This window comes from Cyprinodon variegatus, unplaced genomic scaffold (genome assembly GCF_000732505.1).
Source record: "Cyprinodon variegatus isolate N-32 unplaced genomic scaffold, C_variegatus-1.0 Scaffold884, whole genome shotgun sequence".
Lineage (NCBI taxonomy): Eukaryota > Metazoa > Chordata > Actinopteri > Cyprinodontiformes > Cyprinodontidae > Cyprinodon > Cyprinodon variegatus.
This window is the reverse complement of record NW_015151337.1, coordinates 249,481-277,428: the sequence shown is the minus strand read 5'-3', so window position 1 is coordinate 277,428 and position 27,948 is coordinate 249,481. Positions and strand designations below refer to the sequence as shown.

At 36.6% G+C, this 27,948-nt stretch overlaps 1 protein-coding gene across 2 annotated transcripts in view; it reads left to right on the top strand.

Moving 5' to 3' along the window:
* The window catches only part of LOC107099566 (protein phosphatase 1 regulatory subunit 29-like), a 79,616-nt gene extending 53,781 nt beyond the window's left edge, over positions 1–25,835 (top strand). For both annotated transcript variants that reach the window (XM_015397744.1, XM_015397745.1), the window contains 2 exons: positions 21,796–22,439; positions 22,566–25,835. In XM_015397744.1, coding sequence (XP_015253230.1) covers positions 22,101–22,439; positions 22,566–25,064 — 2,838 coding nt within the window. In that variant the 5' untranslated portion in view covers positions 21,796–22,100 and the 3' untranslated portion in view covers positions 25,065–25,835. The remainder of the gene's footprint in view (positions 1–21,795; positions 22,440–22,565) is intronic.
* The last annotated feature ends 2,113 nt before the right edge of the window (positions 25,836–27,948 follow it).

Here is a 27,948-nt window from a genome sequence, read left to right as displayed (position 1 = left end):
AATTAAGGTTACTGTCTACACTGCAAAAAAAAAAAACAAATGCAAGTATTTTTCATGTCATGATCTGTTGTAAATACTAATGAATACACAATTGCAAGACAACAATTGTACAGTAATTTTATTAGTAGTACCTTTAGTTAATATTTACAACCCCCTTTTTAAGCCCTCTATTAACTGGCATAACTTACATGCTGCCTTTCCCCCACTTTTAAATTTTTTGTAATGTGTAACTTCTTTTTTTTCTCTGTAGATTTTTTAGCCACATTACATGTCTGTATCCTATGAGGATCAGTATTTACCACACCACTTCTGTGATTTCCTCTGATTCTGTCATAGTACATCCATTATGCTTCCTTCTTTGTGTTGTCTTCCTTGGGTAACAACGTTTAAGTCATGCAGTTTTGACAAATATGCTAAAACACAAGTCATTTGTTTTAAGCTGTTATCTTTTTGACGAGTACCTATGAGATAAAATGTCAACATTTCCTGTATATGCATTTATTTTTTCTTATGACTGCATCCCTCACTGTCTGTCCTTGGCTCAGTCTCTCAGTTGTTGATAAGGATGCTTCTAAATAACAGAACAGAAGGCTCTTTCTTACTGTTCCTGTTTTTCGATGGAATAAATCCCCCCCCCCCCAATACTGTATCATGAAGATTTAATAGGAAAGTGTTTTATATCATTATCCATTTTGCCCTTTGTTCTCTCCATCAGCCCAAATCCTCTATTCTGATTCTTGTATTTCCCCTTTCCCAGGACCTTAGGACCTACTTTTTTTCCTATTACATCCATATCTCAGCCAGGGAATAATTGACTTCATAATGTTAAAAACCAGTGCTTTGATAACTGGAGTTATGTCCTATACATTTTTGAGGTTAAACCTTTCCTGTTTATTTCACCATGAATATATGCAATTTATAATATTTAGGATATGATTAAAATGTCTACCATTTAAATACCTTACATTCATACTAAATATAAGTCAGAGTTGATAAGAATGGTCCAATTTCCCACATGGGGATGCATGGGGCAATCCATTGTTGTGTTTTTTTCTTTTTGAAATTATGTCTCACAAGACACAATTTCTGACAAGAAATTGAATAGGCTAATAATGTTGAATTTTTTGTTGAGGTAAAATATTTCCAGTGGGCAGTCTGAATCATTTCACCTCCAAAAAAATCCAATACCCATTCCCATAGTTTTTTTTAAGGGGGTCATAGAATGATTGTATAGGGTATTTGGTGCTGGTCCTTAAGGTCTCTGAAGAGGGTGTGTAACATTGGTTGTACTGAAAATGGCATATTTGCTGTTCTATGAGCCCTAATACAAGCCTGGTTAAAAGGTCTAGAATGAAACAACAGGTTTTCTTCCTTTTATGGTATGCTCATTAATATTTAGGTGAGCTGTGTGCTGATTGGTTTACAACAAGCAAATCTGCTGAGCAAAGACGCATCATAGCAACAAGCACTCACTCACTGAAACATCAAAGTGTTGATATGGTAGGGTGACCAGAAATCCCCTTTTTCCCAGACATGTCCTACTTTTCTTCCTAAAAAAATGTCTTGGGGAAATTTCGAAATCGTCCGGTATTTTGGTCGAATACAGTGCACGGGAGCCAGTGGGGGACGGAGCAAACGAACCTGACCAAGTCACGGTAGCCTGGACAACGGCAGCCCCATGCTTCCCCGAAACATCGCAAGGCAGGCGGGGCGAAGCATACCGTGACTGGCTTGGGTTATTGGCTTATTCTTTGACTAATCCAGTCAGCACGCTCTCTGACAACCAGTCACCCGGAATGCTCGTTGGAACAGAGCATCGCTTTGGACAGATACGCACAGGTTTCACAAGCAACCTCCTCCCCACAGCCCGCTCTCTCTTGTAGTGCCTGCGCAACTGAAGTAGATCTAATCTGCACATGGTGCACAAATATTGCATTGCCTGCACACTCCTACTCATATTAAAAAAGCACCACTTCGCATAGTCTAAAATCTGGGTATAATCTGACTTGTGGGCATCCGTGAACAGCTATCTATAACAAGGAGACTCCCGGGAGACTTGGGATGTCTGTTACCGGCCCCCAGCCCCCCCCATCCGGCTGAGGACGGGCAGCTCATGGCTCTCTGCTTAGGTCTGGTCCAGTCAGCGGACCAGCAGTCAACACTTCATATCCCCATTGAATTCTCCCATTTTATTGTTTTTATCTTTTTATTGTTCCGTTTGCCATATATACTCCTCTCTTGCAGTTACTCTTTGCTGGATTCCCTTAATTCCCTCCTGAAGCTATGTGTTCCCCTGGTTAGTTAGTTCTGGATTTAAGCTGCTGTTGCCACCCCTTGACAGTCTGAGCATTCATGCAGAAAAATTGGAAAAAATCTAATCAAATAAAGAATAGAAAATTGTTCCCGCTTTAAAAAGATATCTCAGGGTCCTGTTGTAGGTTGATCAGTTCTCTATTGGAAAAGGAACCAGAGATTCTTTCTTTGCTCAAATAGAATTGACCTTCACATTCATATTAATTCCTGGTGGGGGAAAATCATATACAAATATCGACCTTTATATTTTGATGCAGTAATATTCTTAACTTTCTTTTTTTTTTTCCTGATGTCATCTGGTACTATTGGGAGTTGGCATCACTGGCTACATGTCCAAATATCTGCATAGTGCAACAAATGTAAAGTTTGCTATAATTAGAAATATAGGAAAATAAAACAAAATGATTGGATATCATGGTGAAGAAAAGGAAATTTTGAGAACAGACTAAAATAAATAAAATCTAATAAAACTGTAAAGAGCAGCTCCAAACAATCAGTTTTTAAAATTTCAGGGTTTTAGCACTGCAGTCTTATACTGTAAGGGTTTGTTCTAGAAAGGTTAAGCATTAGTACTGAATGCTGCTCCTCCATGTTTGGCTCTGATTCTGGCAAATGCAGGGTTGAGCTGAACCAGAGGACCTGAGTAGTCTGAAAGGTTGATAAAACCAGAAATCCATAATATGCAAGACCATTTTATTTATATAAGATTATGTATATAGTACTCTTCAGTAAACATGTACATGTTTACTTTGTCCATATCAAACAAAGTGTTGTACATGAGCAAAACATAATAGTAAATAATAATTATGTACTATGGGCTATTACATTCTGTGATTTGTGAACCAACATAAACATCTTAAAGCCCTTTTTATTATCCTTATATTATCTAAGATACAGGGAACCAGACTGACTACTTTCTTAGTTTTAGTGAGATTGCAGGCAGAAGTATTATGGATCAGCTGTATCTGTCTGGTTGAGATGCTAGGCTGACATTTGAGGACCCTGTTACCGTAATGACAACTAAAGATAAACATAAAGAAGAGTTTTCCAAGATCCTGTTTAGACAGTAGTCTATTAATTCTCAACAGTTTCTTCATGTAATAGGAAGCCAGATTTCTTTTGAAATTATAGCCATAGTATGTAAGGTAAATCTTATGTAAAAATCAAAAATATTAGAGCAAACATAGAAAGATATGAGATGACTTTCAAAAGATAAATGAGATAGAGCCGTTCTCTGAAGGAAAGTCTGTAAGAAATCATGAACCTTAAAGTATAACGTACTATTTTAAAAATTGAAGTATGTATATATTTAAGTTAAAAAAAAGGTTATAAAATCTAATGAATGCACAAAACTTCCTCTATATATTCCGATAATAGAGTTATAGTTAACCAAGCTTCCACTGAATCTGTTTTTATGAGGATAAGCAGAGAGATGAGCAGAGAACAGGAGGACAGGAGAGATGAAAGGTGAAACTGACAGATGGGACACCATATGATTTGGACAGATGAGGAAGAGGCTATCAGTTAGTTAACACTCAGGCTACCCTTATTGTTTGTTTTGTTTTTCAAGTCTTAAAAGAAAACATGTTCCAGAAAACTTGAGTTTACAGATAATAATAATGTCAAGGCAGCATTGGTGAACAGGTTTGGGTTTAGGATGTCATGCTTGTAATTATTCAACCTGATTGCATAAAAAAAAAAAAAAAAAAAAAATTACTTCACTTTTGTTTCTCTCATCAGATTGCTATTTTACTAATACTTCTAAAAAAGCAGACCTTTTTTTTCAGTGGCTTAATTTTGAATCAAACAAGTATGAAAGCCCAACCTTTAATTTGAGCAAATTTGTGTGGTGAGAAAAAAATATATATATGTATCATGTAATAGTTGGATTTCTTTTTTCTTTTCTTAACATAACTTACTTCATGTTTTATTTATTACTTTTGTTTTATTTTTTTATTTTTATTAATTAAAGATAAGTGTCGGTGAGGTGTAGAATAAGTACCGGTACGTATAGCTTTCCTTTTTCCTGTGTTGTTATAAATATCTTGTGACACAGATAAACATTTCCCATAGTCAAAACCATCTTATCATTATATTATTTTTAAATAAACTAGATAATAATAATAATCCACAGGTGTGACCTGGGAAAAACCTTCCAGATTCTAAAATCCTTACAGCTTCTCTATCTGTTTGTCTTACTCACTTTGACATAGATCAGCCACAAAGCATTTTCACATTATGTAATATGTTCATTACCTGTTTTTCCTTCTCTAACCTCTTCTTTAAAATGTATCTGTCCCTCCATGTCTTATTTTCCTGAGGCAAAGCTGTGGCCTAGTTTAACAGTGCAGACGGTTAGTTTGCATCATAACCAAAAACAATTGCAATGTGGAAACAAAAAGATTAAAACGATACATGCATACCATAACCACTCTATAATGTGTCGTCACAGGGTTGAATTCAAGTGTTGTGCAGGTACAGATACTTAGGTGTTCTTACTGTATGTGCACTCTTGTATGAGTTGTGTTGTAGAAGCACAAGGACATTTTCAAAAACAATCAAACACACACCCACGCAGAAATTCTCTCTGCTTTATATGCATTCTTGCATTGGTACCGTTTAATCTGCTCAGGGCACATATCAATTCTGATCTGCTCTTAAAGAAAGCAAACCTTCCCTCTGAGTAAAGGGATGCTTATTTCTTTCCATACACGTGCCAGGTCATTTTCTCATGACTGACAGGAACCATGTATTCATGTAATTAGTTAATTAGAATGGACTTTTCCCACTTTTTTTTTTTTTTTTTTTACTGAAATCTGGAATCTACAAAGAAATCAATTTTATATTACTGAAAACAGAACAATGAAAAAAATCACTAAGCAAAAAAGTTAATATATTAAGGTAAAAAAAACAAAAACATTAAAGTTAAACAAAGAGGAGCATCTAGTTAAACAACACTTTTTACATCCATGTAAAAAAAATCTTAAAGTTCCAAATGCCACAGTAAGCAGCAATGTTCTCTGTTCTTCTGTTCATATCTCACATGTGTCAGTCAGTTTTCCATATAAGCAAGCTGTAGTCCCATAGTCTGCTGTATTAAAAGCCGTCCATCTGGGGCCACAAATAGGCTTTGCCATTTTCACGATTATTAACTGTGACTCATTGCATGGATTCACCGCTGACTCATTGCAACTAAAATAAATTAATAATCACTGGGAAAGATACACTGCATGCTTTTATTACCTGGCGTGGGAGGTTAGTGAGCTAAAATATTTGAACAAACAGGTAAATGTAAAAAAAAAAAAAAAAAAAGGTCTAGGCTACTCATAGGAAAAATGAAGTTCAAGCCTTCACTTAGCATGCAGAAAAAAAAAAAAAAAAAAAGGTCTAGGCTACTCATAGGAAAAATGAAGTTCAAGCCTTCACTTAGCATGCAGCATCGAGCTTGATATTAGAACTGTCACAAAACACTGGTCACCAAATTTGAATTGTAAAAGGGAAATCATTTTGAAAAACAGTCTCTATGATGGTGTGGTATAATAAAACAGCATATTTTCTTTGGAGTAGAATGGAAAGAAAAATATTTTTGTAAAAGAAATACTCCAGCACATGCATGAACATATAACACATTTTGAGAAGCAGATGAACATAGTTAATTGGTGTTTAATAATATATGCAGGTTAATATCCATTATGTGTATAATATAAACTATCTTATCCGAAAATGAGAAAGATAAGCAGCTGGAGATAGGCACCAGCACTCCTCGCGACCCTAGCTGGGATAAAGTGTGACAGAAAATGGAAAATGGATGGATAAAAACTGAAACAATATGGAAAAAATGTTTGTTTAATAAATTCACTAAAAAAGCACCTTCATTTCATGAGCATTACAGAAAAATCGGCCCAGTGACAAAGCTATTCATTGACTACAGTAAGGTAAAACACTCAAAAGAGACTGAAATAAAACTACAACATTCAAACTAAAGTAAAGATACAAACTACATAACTCATTAAAAAATACAGTGGAATAAAAAATCACATTAAGACAAATACTTAATTTGAAATTAACACCAATTCAAATTCAATATAGTAATAGAAAGTAACTAATGTAGTAAATAAAATTAAATAAAACGGTGGGAATTCAAATCCTTACCATTTTACAAATTCTTATTTTTGAAATAATAATAAAAAAAATATAAATTCTGGTGAAGATTCTTAAGTAAAAAGAAAGAAAGTAAAAAAAAGAACAATACTCTGGACTTTGTTTCCATGTGTGAAGACGTTTCGCTTCCTATCCAGACAGCATCTTCATTTAAGATACTAGTTTATATTCATAAACTAATAACTGATTATCTGTATCCGAGCCATTGCAACCTGTGTTTCCCCGACATATTTTTTTCTACCAGGGAAGCTGGTGTCATATTAGCCTTCCTCTGGCTCATAGTCTGACTCTGTAGGCTACAGGTTCACTCTGGATGGTTCTGATCTGTAAGGTGTGATGCTCCCATCTTCCTCAGCATCACTACCCTGTCCTGAGCTTAAACATGCTGATGTTTCAACCAAACAAATCAATTCCAGACTAGATGTTCTGAAACAACCATCAATGTTTTCAATCCATCTCCAATATAGAATGTTGAGCTATAGCTCCAAAAGGGTTCTCCCTCTGGCGTCAGGAAATGGAGATGGGCTTTTACTAGTTTCCATTTCATTAGATTCCATTGTTTTGTCTCCGATACGATACCCGATACCTGGCTGTGCAGTATTGGCCGATACCGATACCATCTGTTTGAAATTGATGTGTGTGTGTATATATGAAGAACTGCATACTACTTGGATTTAAAATAATTGCCATCATGGCTTTGTCAAGCTGCTGAATGCTTTTGTGAAGCAGGAAAAAGACTAATACAAAGTGAATCCAGTAGAACTTTTTATTGCCTACCTGGAATGGGTGACAATAATTGAATGAACTTTTGGCTTTCAAAATGGCATCTGTGCCCGATTGGTTGGTACTTGCCGATAACGATACCACCATTTAGTGCTGTATTGGTGCCCCGCCCGATACTCGTATTGGTATTGGCGCAACACTAGTTTTTACCAGCTATAAATCAGAGTACTGCTACTAAATGTAGGATATTTGTATTTGTTTGATCCATAATTACTGAAAATTAAAATTGCACGAAATCAATATTGCGTCATCAACACCAAAGGTATGAATTTCTGTCAAATTACAACTGAATACTGCTGTGGTAATGTGTCTTCACATTTTGAATGCATTTTATTTTATTATCATCACTTAACATGACATTTGTTTTTTTTTGGCTTTGAAATTTAAATTCAAAGGTAATATTTCTCTGCTTTTCTCTTTTTGAGATTATATGGCATGATCATAAACCATGGATATAATTATGTTTTCTTACAATCAGTCTATTTTCCTTGTAAATCTAAGACCAAAACCTCTGTTTGGAAAATAAGAAGGCATTTTCAAATATAATTTATTTTGTCTGGTAATAAAAGGGGGAAAAAAATCGAACAATGTCCTTCTCAGAGAGTAAAATCAATGATCAGCACTTGCAATGCTTGAATTATCTCTTTCAAAGTGCTTTATATTTAATGTACTCTGTTTGTTTTGATAATCATACAAAATTTTCATTTAAATAATAAGATCTCTAGAAATTGTAACATACTGGTTTGTGTTAAATCCAGAAATTAATTAGATTAATTCATGTTCATAACCTCTGGCCTAAAAAGCAGAAACTCCAAATGTTGTCTATTCATTTTTACAGATTGGTGATTAGTTGAAAAATGAAATGAAACAGATGGGGTTTCGGCTCATCTAAATGGGGGTGTTTTATGAACAAATTGTTCCTTATTTCTCCTATCAGAACTTTACTCCTGTTGTCCATTTTTGGTTTTCTATAATGACTTTATAAATAAAAGTGACATTTACAGTTAAAAGGCAGTCTGAAATGGCTGCTTCAGCTTTCTTTTAGTGTCATGTGACTGACCTGCAATAAACAAACAATAAAAGTTACATTTTGTGATGTTCAAATGATTGCCAAGTTTATTAAGCAGAAAAAAAAACATTTTTATAGTTTAGATATAGTTTAATATGAACCATATTGAAATAAGCTATTATATTTAGCTCATAGCAAAGCAGTAGATGATAGTAGATGCCAACATCAGCCTGCCACTTTAGCAAAGTGCCCTGGATAGCAGTGAGTTTATTGCTATCATGACATTTTAGTGGCTTTTCCATTTGAATCGTCCTGTTGCTTGATCAACATATTAGGGCTGACTTGCATAACTCTGTTTTAGACAAAATAACCATAGCTATCAACAAAAGCAGATACTGCAGCATCATCAACATCTTTGATGAGTATTACACAAGTACTATTACTAATCTACTTATGTAGACCTCTTAGTACCAATGAAATGTATTTTGTTATTTCACAATACCTCAAAGCTACTTAGTGTTTAAGGATAAATGTGATAAATGTTATTGATTTTTATGTAGCTCTTGATTTGGACTAGATATTAACTGTCATGCACTTGCATTTACGTTACTTAATACTAAATCAAATGTACATTCAAGTAATTTATATTTCATCAAATAACTTTCAGCCTGTCATATTTTTGTCCTGTGAAAACTCTGCCAAAAGGCTATGGTAAGACATCAATCCACTGTCCACTATTAAAGCAAAAGGCAGTAATCAAAGATGAATGAAAACCAAAAATGATGCAGTGATGACACAGTAATGCCAAGAATCTATTTTTGAAAAACAAAGCTGATCTTGAAAATTTTAAATGAGGTTAAATTGTCCTAATTAGCACAATAATAAGCATATATATGTACAATTCTTTTAACCACACAAACACTAAATCTTGTCCTCTTCAAATTCAAGTGGGACAGTCTCAGCAGTCTCATCAGACTCTGCTGGGGGAAGCCCAAGGCTCTCCCAGGCCAGTCAAAAGACTACATCTCTCTAGCGTGTCCTGGTCATCCCCAGAGCCTCCTCCCAGTGGGAAGTGCCTGGAACACCTCATGAGGGAAGCGTCCTGAAGATTTCCAAGTCACCTCAGCTGACTTATTTCGATATGGAGGAGAAGTGGCTCTACTAGGATTCTCTCCCGAATGAGTTAGCTCCTCACCTTGTTTCTAAGGTATTGCCTAGCCACCCTGCAGAAAAAAGGGTCGCTTGATACAGGCTTGTATCTCGTTCTTACTTTCATGATCCAGATTTTATGACCATAGGTGAGGGTGGGAACGTAGACCAACCAGTATATCTAGAGATTTGCCTTTTCTCTCAGCTCTCTCTTCACCACGACGGTACAGTGCACCATCTGCGTTATAGCAGCAGCCGCCATCTTAACGTGGTGGAGGGGTTTAAGTGAGACTAAGTTGTTCTATGTTGCTCCTGGTAGGGTCTCCCTAGGCAAACAGGATCTGGGTAAAGGGTCAAAGATTGGTTCTAAAAGCCCCCATGATGATTGGCTGGCACGACAGAGCTGGAGCCCCACCGTGAAGCCAGGCTTGGGGTTGGGGCAGATAGGCCTTGTGGCCAGGTTCTTCTCCATGGGACCTGGTCAGGCCCAGCCTGAAGGAGTGATGTGATGTGAGTTGATCCCTCAGTGGGTCCACCACCTGCAGGAGGAACCATTAGGGACCGGTGAGGATTAGGGCGAACCGATCCACAGGCAATTAAACACTAAATGTACAAACAAATATATTAATACAGTGTACGTAAAGAAAAGTAAAACCTTTGCAATTTTTTTTCCTTTGCTTTAATTAGGTCCAAACTCTTCTGTACTTGCTTTGTATCAGTCAGTTTGGGGCCTGGTGAGGTGATCCGCTCCATTTAGCCTCAGACCGTTGGGTCAGCCTGCCACACTCCACTGTGTCGCTTCTTCCTGCAAGGCACTCAAGAAATGGATATGATGTCATGGATGAGCAGGCACAGATGACGGTGGTATAAACATTACGCACAGGAAAAAATAAATTCAGACATTTGCACAGAAGGAAGGTCAAAAGGGACAGAGAAACGGAAGAAAGAAAATCAGAAGTCTTGAGGAGCACACAATGCTAACAATGGAATCATGCATAAGCAACTCCTAATGTAGCTTAATATTGTGTCCACTACTTGAGATTCTTAATTCTTACTATCTCTCTGAAGAATCTTTTCTGTCTGTCTATCTTTTTCAGCAATATTGTGAGCAGAATAAGTTATGATTCCGAATATGCGACTTTTTCACTGTTCCTCAAAGCCATGAAAGTTTGCAGAGAGTACACAGATCAAATACAGCCTCTCATCATGTCTGCCTAAGCTGTCTCTTCCACTGCCCTCTCTTTGTGCTCTTCTCTCCTGTCAGATCTTCCTATTTTATTTATATCTTGCAACATTTTTCTGACCTACTTGAGCACCAAATAGCTGTCGAGACCTAGAAACATAAGAACCAAGAAGGATCATGGAAATGCATATGTTCACCATTATATACAGTGACTGTGGATGTATCCACCTTATCTGCCAAAAAAAAAAACACTATAGTACGATCTTTTTATTTGAAGTATCATGTATAAATGTAAAACACCAGGAACACACCAGGTGTATAAACTTAAAATAGTTAATCAGTAAAAAAATATATAAAATCTTCTGTATAAAAGGACATATGCTTGAAATCACAGACATAATAGAGAAAAGATCCCTCTCAAGACAGTCAGAAACTTCAAACAATTCCTATAAATCAGGACAATAGATGTAGATAATTATTTACACCATTTTGCAAATGCTTTGAAATTAGCTTGTTTTTTTTTTCTTAAGTCACTTCTCTCAGCAGTTGAGATTGATTCGATTGTAACATGCTGAAAAATAAAAATTAACTTAAGCTGGGCATACACTGTCATTTTTTTCAATCGTTGCAAGCAGCTACAGCTCACACTGTAGGACAAAACCGCACGATGCATGTTCAGCCTGACGCTCTGATGCGATCTGCCTGCTTACTGTACGTCTAAAAACCACTTGGGACTCAGCTCCGCATTGAGATGGCGTTACTCAGATTCGTCTATCCGGAAGCCAAACGAGTAGAAGAGGAATATGAAGTACACTAGAGTGAAATGCCCTGCCTTAGCAATTTGTGCGACGACGTATTCACACAAATAAATGGCTACTACGGTCTGTCAATTTTACAATAAGAATTTCATTTCACTCGCACCCACGCCATGCTTCTGTGTTTACATCTGAGAGGAAAAAGAAGAATCCTTGTTTGCGCACTGAGCGATTTGCCCACGATGGTCGGGAGAAAATCAAACATGTTTGACTTTCTCCTAACCTTAGGATTCCTTATCGGGAGGTGGTCGTGAAAGGCTGATCGCCCCTCATTACCCCCTGTACACTGCATGACTCACGACGCACGATCAGGCTGAAAGTCGGCCCGATCGAAAAATTCTCGCATGACTGGAAAATCGCCCTGAAAAGGACAAAAAAAAGATCGCAAAGTGTATGCCTGGCTTTACCCTACTTCCTAAAAAAAGTATTGCTGCCTCACATGCAATTAACTGAATACATAAACCAGATACTGTTTATTTGCAGTTTAAACAGTTTTTATCACATCAAATCAACCATACTGTACATATTTTATTTACACTGTCTCAATGCTATTTATAGTGCACAGAAAAACAACAAACCAATATATTCAATTTGTATGATGAAGTATTAGGGTCATTGTTGGTAAAGAAAAAAAAAACAATCATAGCGTAATACATTTGCTTAAAATAAACCAAAAAATATTAAATTCATTCAAAATACTTAACAGATATTGACTGATATTTTAAAATTCATAAATTTACAACAAAAAAAACAATTTTAATGATTTATGGTACAGATTCACTTTATTAAAACTAGGATAATTTCTAACAATGTAGGGTCAAAAATTTTCAGGACAATAAAGTTACTAATAGTTCAATCATAAGAAAGATATCAAATAACTGCAGAAGGGCTCCAATGTTTTCAAAAATATTATTTTTTGCTGCTTTAACAGTTTTGGTTAGAGCTGCAAACCATTTGTCAAACCCAGTGGCTTCAGGTAAGGCCAGCCAGTTCTTTTGTCAGTATTATCCCAGTTTATTCCTTAAGATCGTTGTTAGATCTCTCTCCTGGGTTTTACGTTTCTATCCAGCTTCTCTGTATTAATTAATCTTTTTCTAACTTTATTTGGTTTCCTCAGCTGTTTCTCATCTCTCCTGATTGCTCTTTACTTTTCTCCACAATTCCCTCAGCATTTAAACTCTCAGATTTTCATTATTTTTCACTGGATAACGCCATTAATGCCCATTTTCTTCCCTGTTTCACCCAATACTCAGTCCATACTTTATCAACTGGTTCTGTCCGGATGAACTATATTGTAGGGTGTTTTTTTTCTTTTTGCAATCAAGAAATATGTTTCCCCTTTGCCTCCACTTTGTCATTAATTGGATTCTTCTACAAAACTAACATGACAGCTTTTTGCAGTTCTCTTATGACGGCTGCAATATCAGCTGCTTCTCTCAGACCTACACAAGGTTAAACTCTCAGAGGAGCCTCATACTCCTTTGCTTGTGTCTGTCTCATCCTTATGTCCTGTGTGAAGTGGAGAGGAAAGTGTTTTGCTCACATCCCAAACCTCTCAACACTACACTGACTTTTCTCCTGGGGATGAGCCTGGACAAGAGGCAAGTAAAACAAATGTGCAAACCAATGCAACGTCTGTTGGACAGAGGAGGCAAAACTAGAGGGTAGTGGGAGACAGGAACAACTATCAAGGCTTGTGGGGGATTAAATAAGCTGAGAGATAAGAAAGCAGCAGGAGAGAGTTGAAGTTGGGGGAGTAGAAAGATTTTGTGATACTAAAAGATATAGAGCAAAGAGAAAGCACAAAGAGACTGGGAGCAAAAAAGGATTACTGTATTTGTGGTTGTTTGAGAAACCTCACAGGCAGAATGCAAGTCTAGTTAGTCTTATAATTTCTGGAAGTCTTTTTCAAATTATTGTTTTGATGCCAATATCTAATATAACTCCATGCATGCGCTCGTGTTCCATACTGGCTCAATGAAACCCCCCACCATCCAGATATATATTTTTAAATAAAACCTGGCTCAAATACTTTTGGTAGAAAATAGTTTGAGATGTGATGTTTGTAGTGAATTTTCATTTTTAAAACAGAGGTAAGAGCTGTTTTTAATCATTTTCCTGTCTGGGTGCATACTTTCATGATGTTTGTGTTCTTTTGGGATTATTTCCTTCACAGTGAATCAGCTTGACGATGAGCAAGTCCATGATCATACCTCAGGCACCTTATGTCCTTGAGTCAGGAGACAAAACCAACAGCTTTTCTCAGTTAACTAAAGCCTGATGTATAGAGAGCGTCCCTCAAATGTAGTTTGGTTTATGCCATAAACAGAAATAAATCTGTTATGTTTTGGGGCGGATTTGCTCTAAAGTATAAATGTAATTATATAAGAATCATATTGAATCTCAGCATGTATTAAGGGAATTTACAGAAATAAAACTGAGCCACCACAGGGGGAATTGGAGAGCATCTGATGAGAAAAAAACAATAAGGCGAGGGTTAACAGGGGAGAAACCGAAGGTCAGACAAACTGGCAAGGCTATTAGCAGAATAAACTAAGAATCGGTGAAGGAAATTGACTGTCTTGTAACTGCTGGGAAGGTGATTAGTGACATGGGAACCAGATGATTGCAATTAAGAAAATGTTGTGCTGAGGGGAACCTGAACTGAGAAGCAGAGGTAAAATGATTAGAAATGAAAAGACAGAGATCTAAAATTATAAAACAATGATCAAGCTACACCTGAGGCTAAAGGATTAATACTCAACTAAACCAATAAACAGAGCAAAATACAACGTAAAACAAATGGCTAAAAAAGTATTAAAGACTATGTGAGACACTGAAGAACATTTACAAACCCATAAAGAGCTAACTGCAAAACCAAAGTGAAAAATATCACCCAAGGACCAATCAATTATCACGTCATCCTTTATCAGCTTAGGAATAGTGGAGGGCTTTCCAAGGCTATTATATCTATCATGAGGAGATTACTTTAATTATCCTAAGATGTAGATTTTATTATTCAGTCATATGTTGTTTAAGAAAAACAACATACAGTGCTCAATAAAAACTTATCACTAGAAATGACTTTGCTCTCTGTTTTTTTTTTTTTTAAATAATGAAAAAAAACAACTCTGCGTTATTTTAATTATTTTACTTGCATGTTATTCAGCTTTGCAGAGAAAAGAAATAAAATTCAAATAAATTAGCACCTGTGGATACTTTACAAGCCGGTTTCCGAAGCTTTCTTAACTTCAAAAGGAATTAACCCATTAAACCCATTTAGACAGCCTTGAGGCTGTCTAAATGCATATTTTTATGTAATACAGTAGCTTTCCTGGTCGAGAATAGTACACATAATACACAGTATTTTATTTACACTCCTGTTAACAGATCTAATCAGGTTTTTGTAAGTTCCTGCTGCTATTTTGATGATATAACTCTGGTGATTAACTCCGGATATTTGAGGTTGAAAGAATTCCCCGACATAATCCTATTTTTTTGGCTACCTCAGGCAGTACTGAGTAGGCCACTCCAAAGTATACAAATGATTTCTAGTCAGAAAAAAAAAAAAAAGACTGAAGAGTAACTCTAAACTAAATATGCCAGGTGCATGAATCATGTAAAGCCTCAACCGTTTGAGTGGAACAATTTAATTCAAGTGACTCGGTGTAAATTAAAAAAAAGAAATGTGTACTGTAATATGTGAGAAGAATAAATGCTTGTTTTTCTCAAGAAACATTTTATAGTCTTTTATTTAGTAAAACAACAGTAGCCTAATCTCCTCAGAATAATGGGGCTTAGTTATATTAAGCACTACACTAAAGTGGTGTGAATATAGATAAAGAAGAATAAAAACTAAAAAAAAAAAAAAAAAAAAAGATTTTGGCTTTAGCATTAAAAGAAGACAATTAATGGTTGTGGTCTAATAAAGAGCATAAACCTGAAATTGTTTATCCATTTGAATTCTTTCTATTGATTTTTTTTGTTAATGTCCTAATATCTCCATACACACTCAATTGAAATTATATTTTTTTTTTCATGGGTTTCTCTGACTCACCATTTGATAAAATAGTATAAATATGAAAGGCATTACATTTTGCTCTAAAAGAAAAAAACCTTAAGCAAAACAGTGAAAATAACAGAAAACCAACTTTTTTCAAATAATTCAGCCTCTATTTTGTTCATTTGCTAGACAGTGTTTACTGTTCCGTGTTCTCTCCAAAGCTACTTGGAAAATAGCTGTGTTGATGGAGTAATCACAGTTTGTACAAACACATGCATCTACATTTAGGAGCATGTGTTTCCTGCTACATTTAGACGAGCTTAGTAGGAAAATAAGCTGCTGACAGATACATTGCTAGCACCTGCCAAAATAATCGCAGGAGTGCTGGCATGGATCGCCAACAGCTACAACCTAAACAGATATTTAATTGACATTTTATCCTATGAGACGGTCAAACCTTATTTTATGTGTTTTAAAAATGCCCATCAGGACATTTTATTTGCTGTCCAGGTGAAAGGCCACATTTCTTTTCTTTTCTCAGCAGAGACAGTTTTAGCAGAATGCATGTTTTTACAAGATCTAGTGCCATAACAACACATTCGGCTTAGAAAAAAGACATGATACTCACTTTACCTGAAGAAGACCAGAAGATTTTGCGATATATTTCAGAAACTGAGTCTTGAAAGTCTAATCCAAAAACTCATGTACCAAAAGCCTCAGTGCCTTTTGAGTTTTTCTTTCCTTAAAGGTATAGTGGAGGATTTTTTTTCTTTTTCCAGTTGGATCATCAAAATAAGATAATCTCTGGAGCGGATACAGGGTTGTGCATGTGCATTTTTTATTTTTATTTTTTCAAATTTGAGAGGCGGATCTTTTCAAAAATGTGCACAAAGTCTCCACAATACCTTTAAAATAAAGGCCACTGCATTCAGTGTTAGTGACATTTCACAACCAGCCAGGACCGCAGCTGCACCATAGTCTTTTAACTTTGAACTTCTCCAAAAAAAAATAGAAATCTTCAGGCAGGGTTGGAGTAGACTGTGGTCTATTGGTTTAGAAAACTGATGTAATGTATTTTAATCTGGTGCATTTTAGATCCACTAGATTACAAAAAAACTGATAGGATTACCAAAAGTGAAAATCTAAAATCCCCCCTACCTAGAGCTTCTTTTAAATTAGAATTATTCTTCAAGTTAAAACCATCCCAGTGTTGTGTATTTTTTGCAACGTTGTCGAACATTGCAGTTTTCTGACATTTTGTTGGGTTTTTATGGTAATATTATCTTACCATAATGCTGCTGCTCTCCTGCGCTCCAACCCCTGACATGATGGTCTTCTGAAGACTAACTCTTTTTTTGCTGTCAACCAGAACTCATTTAATATAAGTGAAATTCTCTTTAATAAACAAATATCATATCTATTCACCTTTCACTTTCTTATGTTTAGGTTTTACACCAAAATTCTAGAACAACATCTATTTTGACACATTTCAATCGGCATAAGTAAAAGGAAATGGCTTTGGTCAAACCAAAACACAGATTATTTATCTTGAAAACTGCTTTGAGTATGCTCTGATATACTCCACAATTCAAATCTGTCAGTGTTTAACCTAGAAGCACCTTCACCCTCTATCTGCCCTGATCACTCTGCTCCTCCGACGTTACTTTCTCCTTCCTTTTTCTGGTATGAGCCAAAAGACACACGATTACTTTGCATGGCAAACATGCTCAATCTTTTATTACAGAACGCAGGAACAAACAATGTGGCCCAATTCATACGATAGCACAAGAAACACAAAGCAAAAAGCTGTACCACTGACTCCACATTGATATTAAGCATTATCAGTTTTGGCATAGGGCCTATCGGTGCATAATATATACAAACAAATTGTAGCTAATTTTCTTTCCTTTGATGTTATTGATGTTCATATGAAGCACAAAATGTTTTTTTCCCTATTTAGTACAAAAAACTTACCTGAAGCTTTCCCTTGCTTAAAAAAAAATCTTCATCTATCTGTAACTATCTGTCTCATCACTAACTCCCTGCAAACAAAAATGCAAATCAATAATATGGCTTTATACTTTTTAGAGGGAATTATTATTAATTACTTACTAAATGTTATGCATTAAGTTGGTGGTAATTTTGTAACATAATTCCAACGTGCTTACTATTTACTGTGTGTATTGTTAAGTAGCTGACTAGAAGCTTTATTGTGGTCGGAGAAGTGCTCAATATTGCCTATTGATTGATGTGAAGTCTGAGATGACAAACATTTAAAACTACTCAGTCTTACATCTCATAGCATGTTAGTGCTGTGCTAGCTATTGCGCACTGAGGAAAATAAAACCAGCACTGTTCAGAAAGTTGAACTGGGAGCATTTCCTCACACACAGAGTCAGAGAATAAAGTATAAATACCTTTTAAATGCTGGCTTGCTCCCTGAGACAGCTCAGTGTTTCGAAGGGGACGGTGAGAGCAGACACGAGAAAATGTACAAACGCATCATGCATTAAACCTAAGAAACAGGGTTGATCTAATGAATTCTTGTGATATTTTTTTCTTTGTTTGAATAAGGTCGTATAGAAAATGAAAGAAATAAAAAACTTATTTTACTTTTACCCCCAATATTTTTTGGGGGGTGCTTAAAATGTGATTAGGATGCTTCAGCATCGCAACTGGCTCCAGGTAAAGAAAACAGAATAGCTTCCTTCTATTGCAAATAACCTTCCAAAATACATGCTGTCGATTTTTTTTTTTTTTAGATCTGACAAAAAAATTCTTCAATGCTAAAGGTATGTAGTTTTTAAGTTCAAGCACAAAGTGAAGCACATTTCCTATGAATTATCCTTGGAGCTGAAAATATTGAGGATTTCTCTTAGTACATGGCCATGGAATATAACAGGCTTGCTTTGCCTAATCTGTTCAATAATCTGAAATGTTTCCCAGTTTATTTTCTTCATTCCTATTTCTGATAATATTTCTCTTTAACAAACTGCAACCACTGCTCACATTCTCTCTGCAGTTTATTTTTCCTCATAGTTTTTCAACTTTTACAGCTTTTCATTACCAATACAGCTCAAAGAATGGTGCCATTTTAAGAATTCAAGCAATGAAAAGTACAAACATTTGTTTCTTTTGTAAAGTAAAGGTAAAAAGTTATCTGAAAAATGAAATGGAAAAGTTACTTCCCACCTCTGCATCCATTTAGTACCGCTACAGAACTTAGGAAACCAGGTGAGCTTTGTGTTTCTTACTCTGCTCTTTCCTGTACACTCAAAAAAAAAAATTAATCTTAATGTTAAACTTAATCTTATTTAGTAACTTTAACACAATTGTTTTATGTCCTACCCTGCTAACATAAAACAACTGTGTTAAAGTAACTAAATATGCTTAAGTAAAAGCCAAAACCGTTGCATTCTTTTTTTTTCAGTGTATAACTGCCTTATATCAAATCAAAACAAGAAAATGACATGAGATACTGATGTAATCCACAGATTTCATTTTAAGTATATATTTTCTCATAACTCCTTGCTAGGATTCACCCCAAATGTAAACTATAATGGCCTAGTCCTCCATAATAAATCTTGCATTTGGGCCATTGTTTGATTATTCAAATATGGACCACAAACATATTTTAAATACTAATCAAATACAAAACATAATGTGCAATGTTGTTTGAGCACCTCATTCTATTCGCTGTATTTAACTCACAAGTGATGCAGTTTACAGTGGCAGCATCATATGCGACTGGAGGCATGGGGAGTACAAGCCAATGAAATTACATTTAGGCCGACAGTGGCCTGGCTCTAAGAGTCATGTTGGTGAAAGTGTAGAGGAGATATGGACCCCCTCCAATTCTACCACCTGTCACAGCCAAGGGTTATTGGAAGCTATTAGAATTCATGGAGGGGAGTTTTATCAGTGTGGGTAATGGAGTGAAGAAGACATGTTGATTTGATGCAAATGCCAACAACATTTCATTCTCTTAGCATTAAACTAAATTGTCACTGTCAATCATAAGGTTGTCTCCATGGCAACTTTAAGGTTCAACCTGTATGTTGAGTGAGCCAGAGCTCCGTTTATGTGACACTTGTTTTTGTTTACATTAACAAGAAGAATCTTCAACAAGATTTGCACAGATGCAAAACACATTTCGTTCCATCTTTATATAGACTGTTTCCTCTCCATAATCAAAGGGACATGCAGCAACACATGGCTCCAGAAGAAATAGAACATCATGCTGATTCACTGCAATTTTTCCATTGTTTTAATATTCATTTACAATTTAAATTGGCATCTGTATTCCTGAAGCCACATCTGAGGAACAACACATTTCTGTTGAGGTATGGAGAATATGAGATAAGGTCGCTTAGGGCAATAACTAGAAATGGGTCCAGCTGCACCGGTTAGAAAATGTGAGCTCAAGCAAACATTGCTTGACTTATATACTTTGACTTTTTTTTTTTTTTGAAACTACATAAAGTATAAATTTTATGTTACTGATTAGACAGAATTAAAACTGAAACTTGAATTTTGCAGCTTGGATTTTCTTTCTGAATACAACCTAAGCACTCACCGTTCGATATCTAAACATATGGTAAATGATGTTGTTTACTGCAGTTAATTACCATGTCGTTAAAAACTATTACCCCTTAATGCTTCATGCTTTACTTGCATTATATGCATTCTTAGGATCCTTTAGAAGCATGTGTCATATAAAATGAGGTAAAAATAAAAGCCTCATCTAAAACTCCAAATTTCTTGCAAATATGTTCTTTTGATGAGAATTGTTCATCCATTTAAGAAGTGCCAATGCATGTCCCATATTTCTCATTATGTAATCACATCCTGCACATGTGATTGTGCAGACATGCTGTGTCTCCTACATACCCCGTGTTAACCCTTTAAGTTTTGCTCTGTAGAGCTCCAAATGAGATCATGCCTCATGCGGAGAGGATAAGCTGCAGACAAGAAAATGACAGAATGAATTTCAAAAGAGGGTGCTGAAATGGGTTTGTTATGGGCTGAATAGATGTTATGTTTTTCCGTTAGAAAGTAGTTGAACAGGTGAAAAACAAAATGAATTATTTATCCTAAGTACAATTAAACATTCAGTTGTGCTAAATCATTTAGCCATAGAGTTGCAGAGTAAACTCTCAATTTATTATGGAAAGCCTCAATTAAAAAACATTACATTTCGATGCATTTGGATCGATTCTTTATTTAGCAAATCTTATTATCTAATTAGTCAGAAGAGATGCAGTTGCCTGTGCCTTAAATAGAAAAATTTTTTAAACTTCCTTAAAATAATACCCAAACCCTCAATCAGCAAAATAATGATTTATTAGGGCAGTCTCCTGGTCTAAATGTTAAGGTCCTCCGGTATTTCAAAGCTAACTTGATTTGATTTTTCAAGCTGTCAAAGATCCCAGTAGTCTAAACATCATCATGTAAACACTTTTAACCCAATCATATTCTTTCCCTGCGATAACATTTAAAGCATAATAGGGTCATAGATGCAGAATAGTCTTCTTTCAAAGAATGTGGGGTTTGCAGTTGGCAGCAATGATAAGCAGACTGAAAAAATGATAATGAACTTGATTCACTGTTTGTATCTCTAGAGAGCCTGGACAGGAATAGCTGGTAATGAGTCCAGTTCTTTGTGCTGGAATAGAAAAGAAATCTGAATTTTGAGTCTTCTGAGGTTGAGACTTTTGACCTTTTTCACTGGTACACTTAAGAAAATGTGGACAGAATCTCCCAATGTGTTATCTTGAACTGTAGATGTGTGGTTGGCTGCATATTGTTATGCAACAACATGCATGCAATTGAGTGTGTCTGTGCAGTCACGCAAAAACTTTCCAGAGAACATGTTTAATTTTACTTTGCATCTTTATGCAATGTGTGAATGTTAGTACAGACGAGACACAAGGACAATGTCTATCATCATGTACTATGCAACTATTCTATCTTGTATGTAAATGGTTGACTGCTATTCAAATAGCATACTGATGGGTCTTGGAGCTTATGCTTTTGGCAGGACAGTGTGACAGCAAAGAATATCTGAGATATTATTTTAAGCATTTCTGTGCTTCATACTGTGTATTGTCTCTGAAAAATGTTCTCTGTATGCTGATTTACAACTGTTAGATTAGGTTGTACACATGGGCAAAGGTCTGATGATATGTCAAGGAGTGTTATAACAAAAGGACTAAATAAAAATGAAAGTTTTTTGCTTCAAAGCTTTTTTTTCCTCAAAAATACATTAACTGTAATTTTTTTCAGAATACACACACACAGCCACCCACATATGTATATATGAGAGATAATAGTGAGGACATACACTAATAACTCTGTTCTGTTTTTTTTTTCTCTATAGATCTCTCCAAGGTCCCGTTTCTTTGAGTCACACACACAGCAAGTCTTCAGAGAGACCATGAAGAAAAGTTGCTTCCCTTAAAATTTTGACACTTCAAGAAATAATGACCTAACATGGATCTACTGCTAATTACCATAATGCTGAGAAAGCCATTGTAAATCCCTCACTCCTTTTTCGGCACCCAACCCAGCCCATTTCTTTTGGAGGTTTTTTGTTTCTTTACCAATTTCCTTTTCCTGCAAGCAAATCCTCCGTTTTTGCCCTCACTGTAGCCTTTGCATTGAGTCTTGTCTTTTATAGCCATCATGCAGTGTCCTTCTATCGTCTCTGTTCTTCCTCTTCTGCTTTCTTCTCTTTTGTTTTTTTCCTGTTTTCCGGACATGGCCAGTGGGGACTGCTGGCTCATTGAAGGAGACAAAGGCTATGTTTGGCTAGCTATATGCAGTCAGAACCAGCCTCCTTATGAGACTATCCCCCACCATATCAACAACACAGTCCATGATTTGAGACTAAACGAAAACAAGCTAAAAGCTGTGCTTTTCAGCTCCATGTATCGCTTCACAAACTTGACTGACCTTAACTTAACCAAGAATGAAATCAGCTATATTGAGGATGGTGCATTTGCTGGACAAGCCAATTTACAGGTAATTAGAAAATGGAGCTTCAATCTGACATTTTGACAGAATAAGATATTTGCTTGAATTTTATTAGAGACATCACATAATATTAACGTGGTCAAAAAATTTGCTATTTTGTTTTTTTTCTCCCAGGTTCTTCAACTAGGTTACAACAAGTTGACCAATATCACTGAGGGCATGATGAGAGGGCTTGGACGCATGCAGTGCCTATTCCTACAGCACAACCTCATTGAAGTTGTTGCAAGCAATGCATTCTGGGAATGTCCTAGTCTCAGCAGCATTGACCTATCATCCAACAAACTTGCCCGCCTTGACCCATCCACATTCACTGATCTTAATCGCCTGATGGTATGTGAATTGGGTGCAAATCCATTCCATTGTGGTTGTGATCTTCTTGGCTTTTTGTTCTGGTTAGAGTCTTTCAACAATGTGTCACACACGTATGACCGCCTCCAATGTGAAACGCCAAGGGAAATGTTTGGCTTTCCTTTACTAAGTCCTTTTGCTTCGAGTCACGCAGGCCGCAATGCCAAAAACATTTTGTACCATCGCTGCAGAGATGGTGTTATGATTCCAGGAATGACCTCTCTACCACCAGATCTTGATGGTCCCTCTGGAATTGGACCAGAAATGTTTGGTGTTGGGCCATACTACCAGCCCACCACATCTTCTTCATCTACAGATGACAGCTTGAGCCCAAGTATTAAGCTCCATCATGTTTCTTCATCATCAGCCTCTGTCATTATAAAAATCCCAAGACCATACAGCAAAATGTTTATTCTTACACAATACAACAACACTTTGGTCTCTGATGTCACCAATTTGAAATTAGCTATACAAAAGATTACTCTTGACAAGCTTAGGCCTAACAATAATTACACCTTCTGTGTAGGTTATATCCGTAACTCGCAACGTTATAACAACACCTGTCTACAGTTTACCACTCGAGGACAAAGCCGGGACGATATGCTCCCCACTCCCTCAACCACTACTCACTACATAATGACCATTGTTGGCTGCCTTTTTGGTATGCTTATTGTTATAGGAATTGTTTACTACTGTCTTCGGAAAAAACGGATGCACGATGAAAAGAAAAAGTCAATATCTGTCAAAAAAACCATACTTGAAATGCGTTATGGGCCAGAGGTGGCTGCAGCAGTAGCAAATGATCCATCTGCAGTCCAAAAGCTTCAAGAACAGTCAAGGGAGCATCACCAATATCAGCATCATCATGGTGGAAAACTGTCTACTTCCTCAAGCTCTGGATTGCTACACTCTGCAAATACTACCTCCTCAAGGCTTTCCTCTATCCCTCAAGTGGAAAAGATGGCCTCTGCTTTCTCTGAAGCCATGGGTACAAGTAAAGGAAACTATATGGATGTGAGAACTGGAGGGGCGGGGATGGAGAGAGTGGGGGACGGTGGTCATGGCAGTAGAAGGGGAGATGACCTGAGGGATGATGATGAAACTGATCTTGGTAATGATTCCGATGATGATGGACATGGTTCTGCATCAGAGATCTCCACTATTGCAATGGAGGTGGACAAAGTTAACCAAATTATTAACAACTGTATAGATGCCCTAAAACTTGATGCAGCAGCAGTTGCTGCTTCAAGTACCTCAACTAATCACACAGCTTCATCAAATCCAACCTCCCCACCACCAACCAGTGCATCCTCCCTTACTCGTGGCATTATCCCAGGGGGTACAGAGACATGTCAAGTCATTGCTCCAAACAAAATACCACCTCCTCCTCCCCTGCCTGCATTAAATACGCCTCTCTCTGAGCGACCAGGGATAAGTGGTGGGGGCTTTGTTGTTACTCCCCCATACAGGCACCCACCCCCAGCCACAGCTGCACGTCCAATTCAGCGCCAAATGAGCGCAGATGCTGCTGTTGTTATGGCAAATGCTGTCAAGAAACAGAGCAGTACTGCATCTTGTGGCTCAACAGGTCGAGACAGAGAAAGAGGAGGAGCTCGAGTATATAGCTTGGATGTTCCTGAACCAAGAAGCCCAGATGCCTGTAACCAAAAACAGCCACAGTACCCAGACCGAGCTAGTCCTGTGGGATGTGGAGAACCGCTGGAGAGGCTGCCTTTAGTGGGGAGTGGGAGCTGTGGGGGAGGGGGTGGTGGTGGTTGCGACAGTGGTGGTGTTGGTGCCCAACATCAAGACAGCCAAAAGTCCCATCATTATCATCAGCAACAACAGATACAACAGCAGCAGCAACAGCAACTGGAGGTGCAGCAGGACTACCACTGCTCGGAGCACCGCCACTCTGTCCCAGCTCTCTACTACCAAGGGTCCCACCATGGCTCCCCAGCCCAGCGCGTTTCTTTTCTAAAGCCCCTGACAAGATCCCGCAGGGACGCAGCATCCTATTCCCAGCTTTCGCCTGCCCGCCAACACTCCGGTTACTCTGGATACTCTTCTAGCCCAGAGTACTCATCAGAAAGTTCACTACGTATCTGGGAGCGGTTTCGCCCATACCGAAAAGGGCCTCGTGATGAGGCCTGTTATGTAACAGCTGGAAATGCTCTTCGAAAGAAGGTGCAGTTTGCTAAAGGTGAGGACCTGCATGACATCCTTGATTATTGGAAGGGTGTCTCTGCTCAGCAGAAGTTGTAAATGGTGACAAAAATTCTGAGGCTAAAATGGAGTTTTGGTACTTTTTATCCCGATAAGCCCATGGGCTGGAGAAACCATTTAAAGTTTATTGAGGGGAAAAATGTTGGACAAAGTTTCTCTGTGGGCGTTTTTCCCCCTTTTTGGCATGCTAGGTGTATAGGATATCATGCTACAAGCAAGTACTGTGAAACTGTGCCTGGGAATCGGACATTCATTACAGTGTGTTTTTATTACTTCATTGTAGCATTTTATTTGTAATTTGCGTGCTTCATTTACTATACAGGGAACAAATACCAATTGTGTAATTTAGTATTCTTTAACTGATCATGTTTGTGATCCTATGGACCATTGTACTTATCAGTGCCATGTTTCATCTCAAGCTTTAAGCTTGTTTGATCCTAGATGTTTCTTGTTGTGTATTGGATTTAACATCCATTTCAGCTTCTACAAAATATGTCATTTGAATAGTGTGGGATCAGGGCCCTGGTTAAAAACTGGCAAAAGTAGTTGAGAGACAATCTGCATTGTGCAGTATTGTACCCTTTTTTCATTTGAAAAAAGGGATTATTTAACCACAAATGCTCATATGAAATAAAAGCCATTAGTTCAACTTAGTTACTAGGTTTTGTAATTTTGCAGAGGGAAAATCAAAGTATTGGTTTGTTTTAATCATTCAATGTATCACTATTACAGCACTTTTTAAAGCATATGTGTCTAACTTAAGGCCCACAGATTGAATCCATCCCTCCACAGCAATTTACCTGGCAGTAAATACAATACCACTGGCCCTTTTAGAGACTTGCACATGCTGAAGTGGCCCTATACACAAATGTGTTTAAAGCCTTGGTTTAAAATGTAACTTTATCAAAAATAGATTGTACACAAAACTAATTATTGTCAAACTTTTATAAATATTTATCAGGTGATAGATTATTCAATTATTATTAGAGGTCTGACTATATATCAAGCCCATAACGGGATCCTGGATGAGTGGCTCTTTTGAACAAGATTGGAGATAATTTTACAAATATTTTTTTACTATAATTAAAATATCCTTACAAATGAATCAAAGGATTGAAAATCACACAATGTGTTTTAAAGAAAATCTCATATCTGCAGAGTTACAGTACAAGCTTGAGCTGTCCATCTTACAGTTTTTATGTTTTTCTCAGTCTAAGATGGGACTTAAGTCAAATAAGAATTGAAAAGGCTTGGCTTTTGTTTCACTAATATAGTAAAAGTCACATTAATTTCTTTACTTCGCGTTTATGTTTAAGCTGTCTAAATGTTTTAGAATTTGAAATAATATCATTAAATTCAGCCCGGAGTCACTAAAAAAAGGTTAAATTGCCTTTTAGTTTCACACTGATTGGATATTTTAAAACAGATAGCAACTACATCATCCTTAGTAGCTCTGACTAACTTTCTACCATGTATTCAATATGCTGCTGGATAAATGATTCAGTAGTAATGGATGCTTATCCAGTGTTTATGTGACTTTTTTAGCCTGCAATGATGACAAAAATCCTATAAGTAGGCTCTGTCATTACAATACGACTACTCAAGCGCCAATTCCCATCTTACTTTATGTCTTAAACATAGACAACAGTTATAACAAGCTTATAAGTAGTTGTATGCAGGGTTTATAATAGTTTAGGCTTACTTCACCAGAATTTGTCCGAACCTGGAAGCAGCTTGATTAAGTTGTGTGAGACGGTCTTTGATGCATTTTTATGTCCTGAGATATCAGGCCACAGGCTTCTTTTTTTATACCATTAGGTGATACCTGCCTAAGGATTTTTTTACTATAAAAATGTGTTTTAAATTCATTTATAGATATAGCTACTTATCTATTCTAAGAAAGCTGCTGTGTTCTATGGTACACTGACTAAAAAGAAAAAAAAAAGTGAGAATGTAAGAATAAAAACAATCAAAAGATTATGGACGATATTTATAAGTATAGAATTGATTTAAATAAGTTACAAACTTGTTATGTGGAGATCATTGTTTGATATGAGCATGATGGTACATTCCAAATTCCTTTTCAAACATAAAACTGAATGGGGCACAGCAGGAAAGAGTGTTTATGATTACTGCCAATGTGTCAACTCTGTTTTGGAATCAATTGCTATTGTTGTCTATAAATGATAATCTAATTAACCGATTTGTGACAGGCATGTCCTCTTGCACTTAAGCCTCATAAATGTGTATGTGTTACTGTGTGGTACACAGTGGTCATTGTACTGTAAGCAGGTGTCGGCATGCCTTGTCAGATATTTTATATGCCCAAACAGGCTTAAATTTATACTTCTTATGTTTCCCCTGTGGCTGGTTATCAGAGTATTAAAACAATAGAGTATAAATGGCATGTACAAATGTACAGATGTCATATAAGTTCATGATATTTTCTTCACAGGTTTGATATTAAGACACTGTGATGATCCACTGTGTATTTTTGAGACATCAACAAGCTGAAGGACCTTTCTCAAACTTTCTGTTAAAATTGTGCTTATCATAAACCTCAGTTTATTTCGCTACCCAAACTTTCAAATACATCCTGCCCTAAAAATGTGCATATTTATCTTGCTGGTATTTTTTTAACATTCTTCTAGGAATCTCTTTTACTGACTTTCCACTTAACCTGTTCCCTCAGGTCCATTTAGGACGACAGCATGAGGGGAAGTAATGGTTTGATACGCAGGCAGACATTAGCTGGTTTTCTGGATTGTGTTTAATTTAGATTTTTGCAGTTTGTTATTAAGGAAATATATACAAGTTGAACAGGAAATATGCACAAGAATGTCCATTTATCTCAGAGCTAGTCTGCGTCTTATCATTCTTTTTTATTTTCCTGAACAGAGTTTACTTAAAACTTTTTACCATT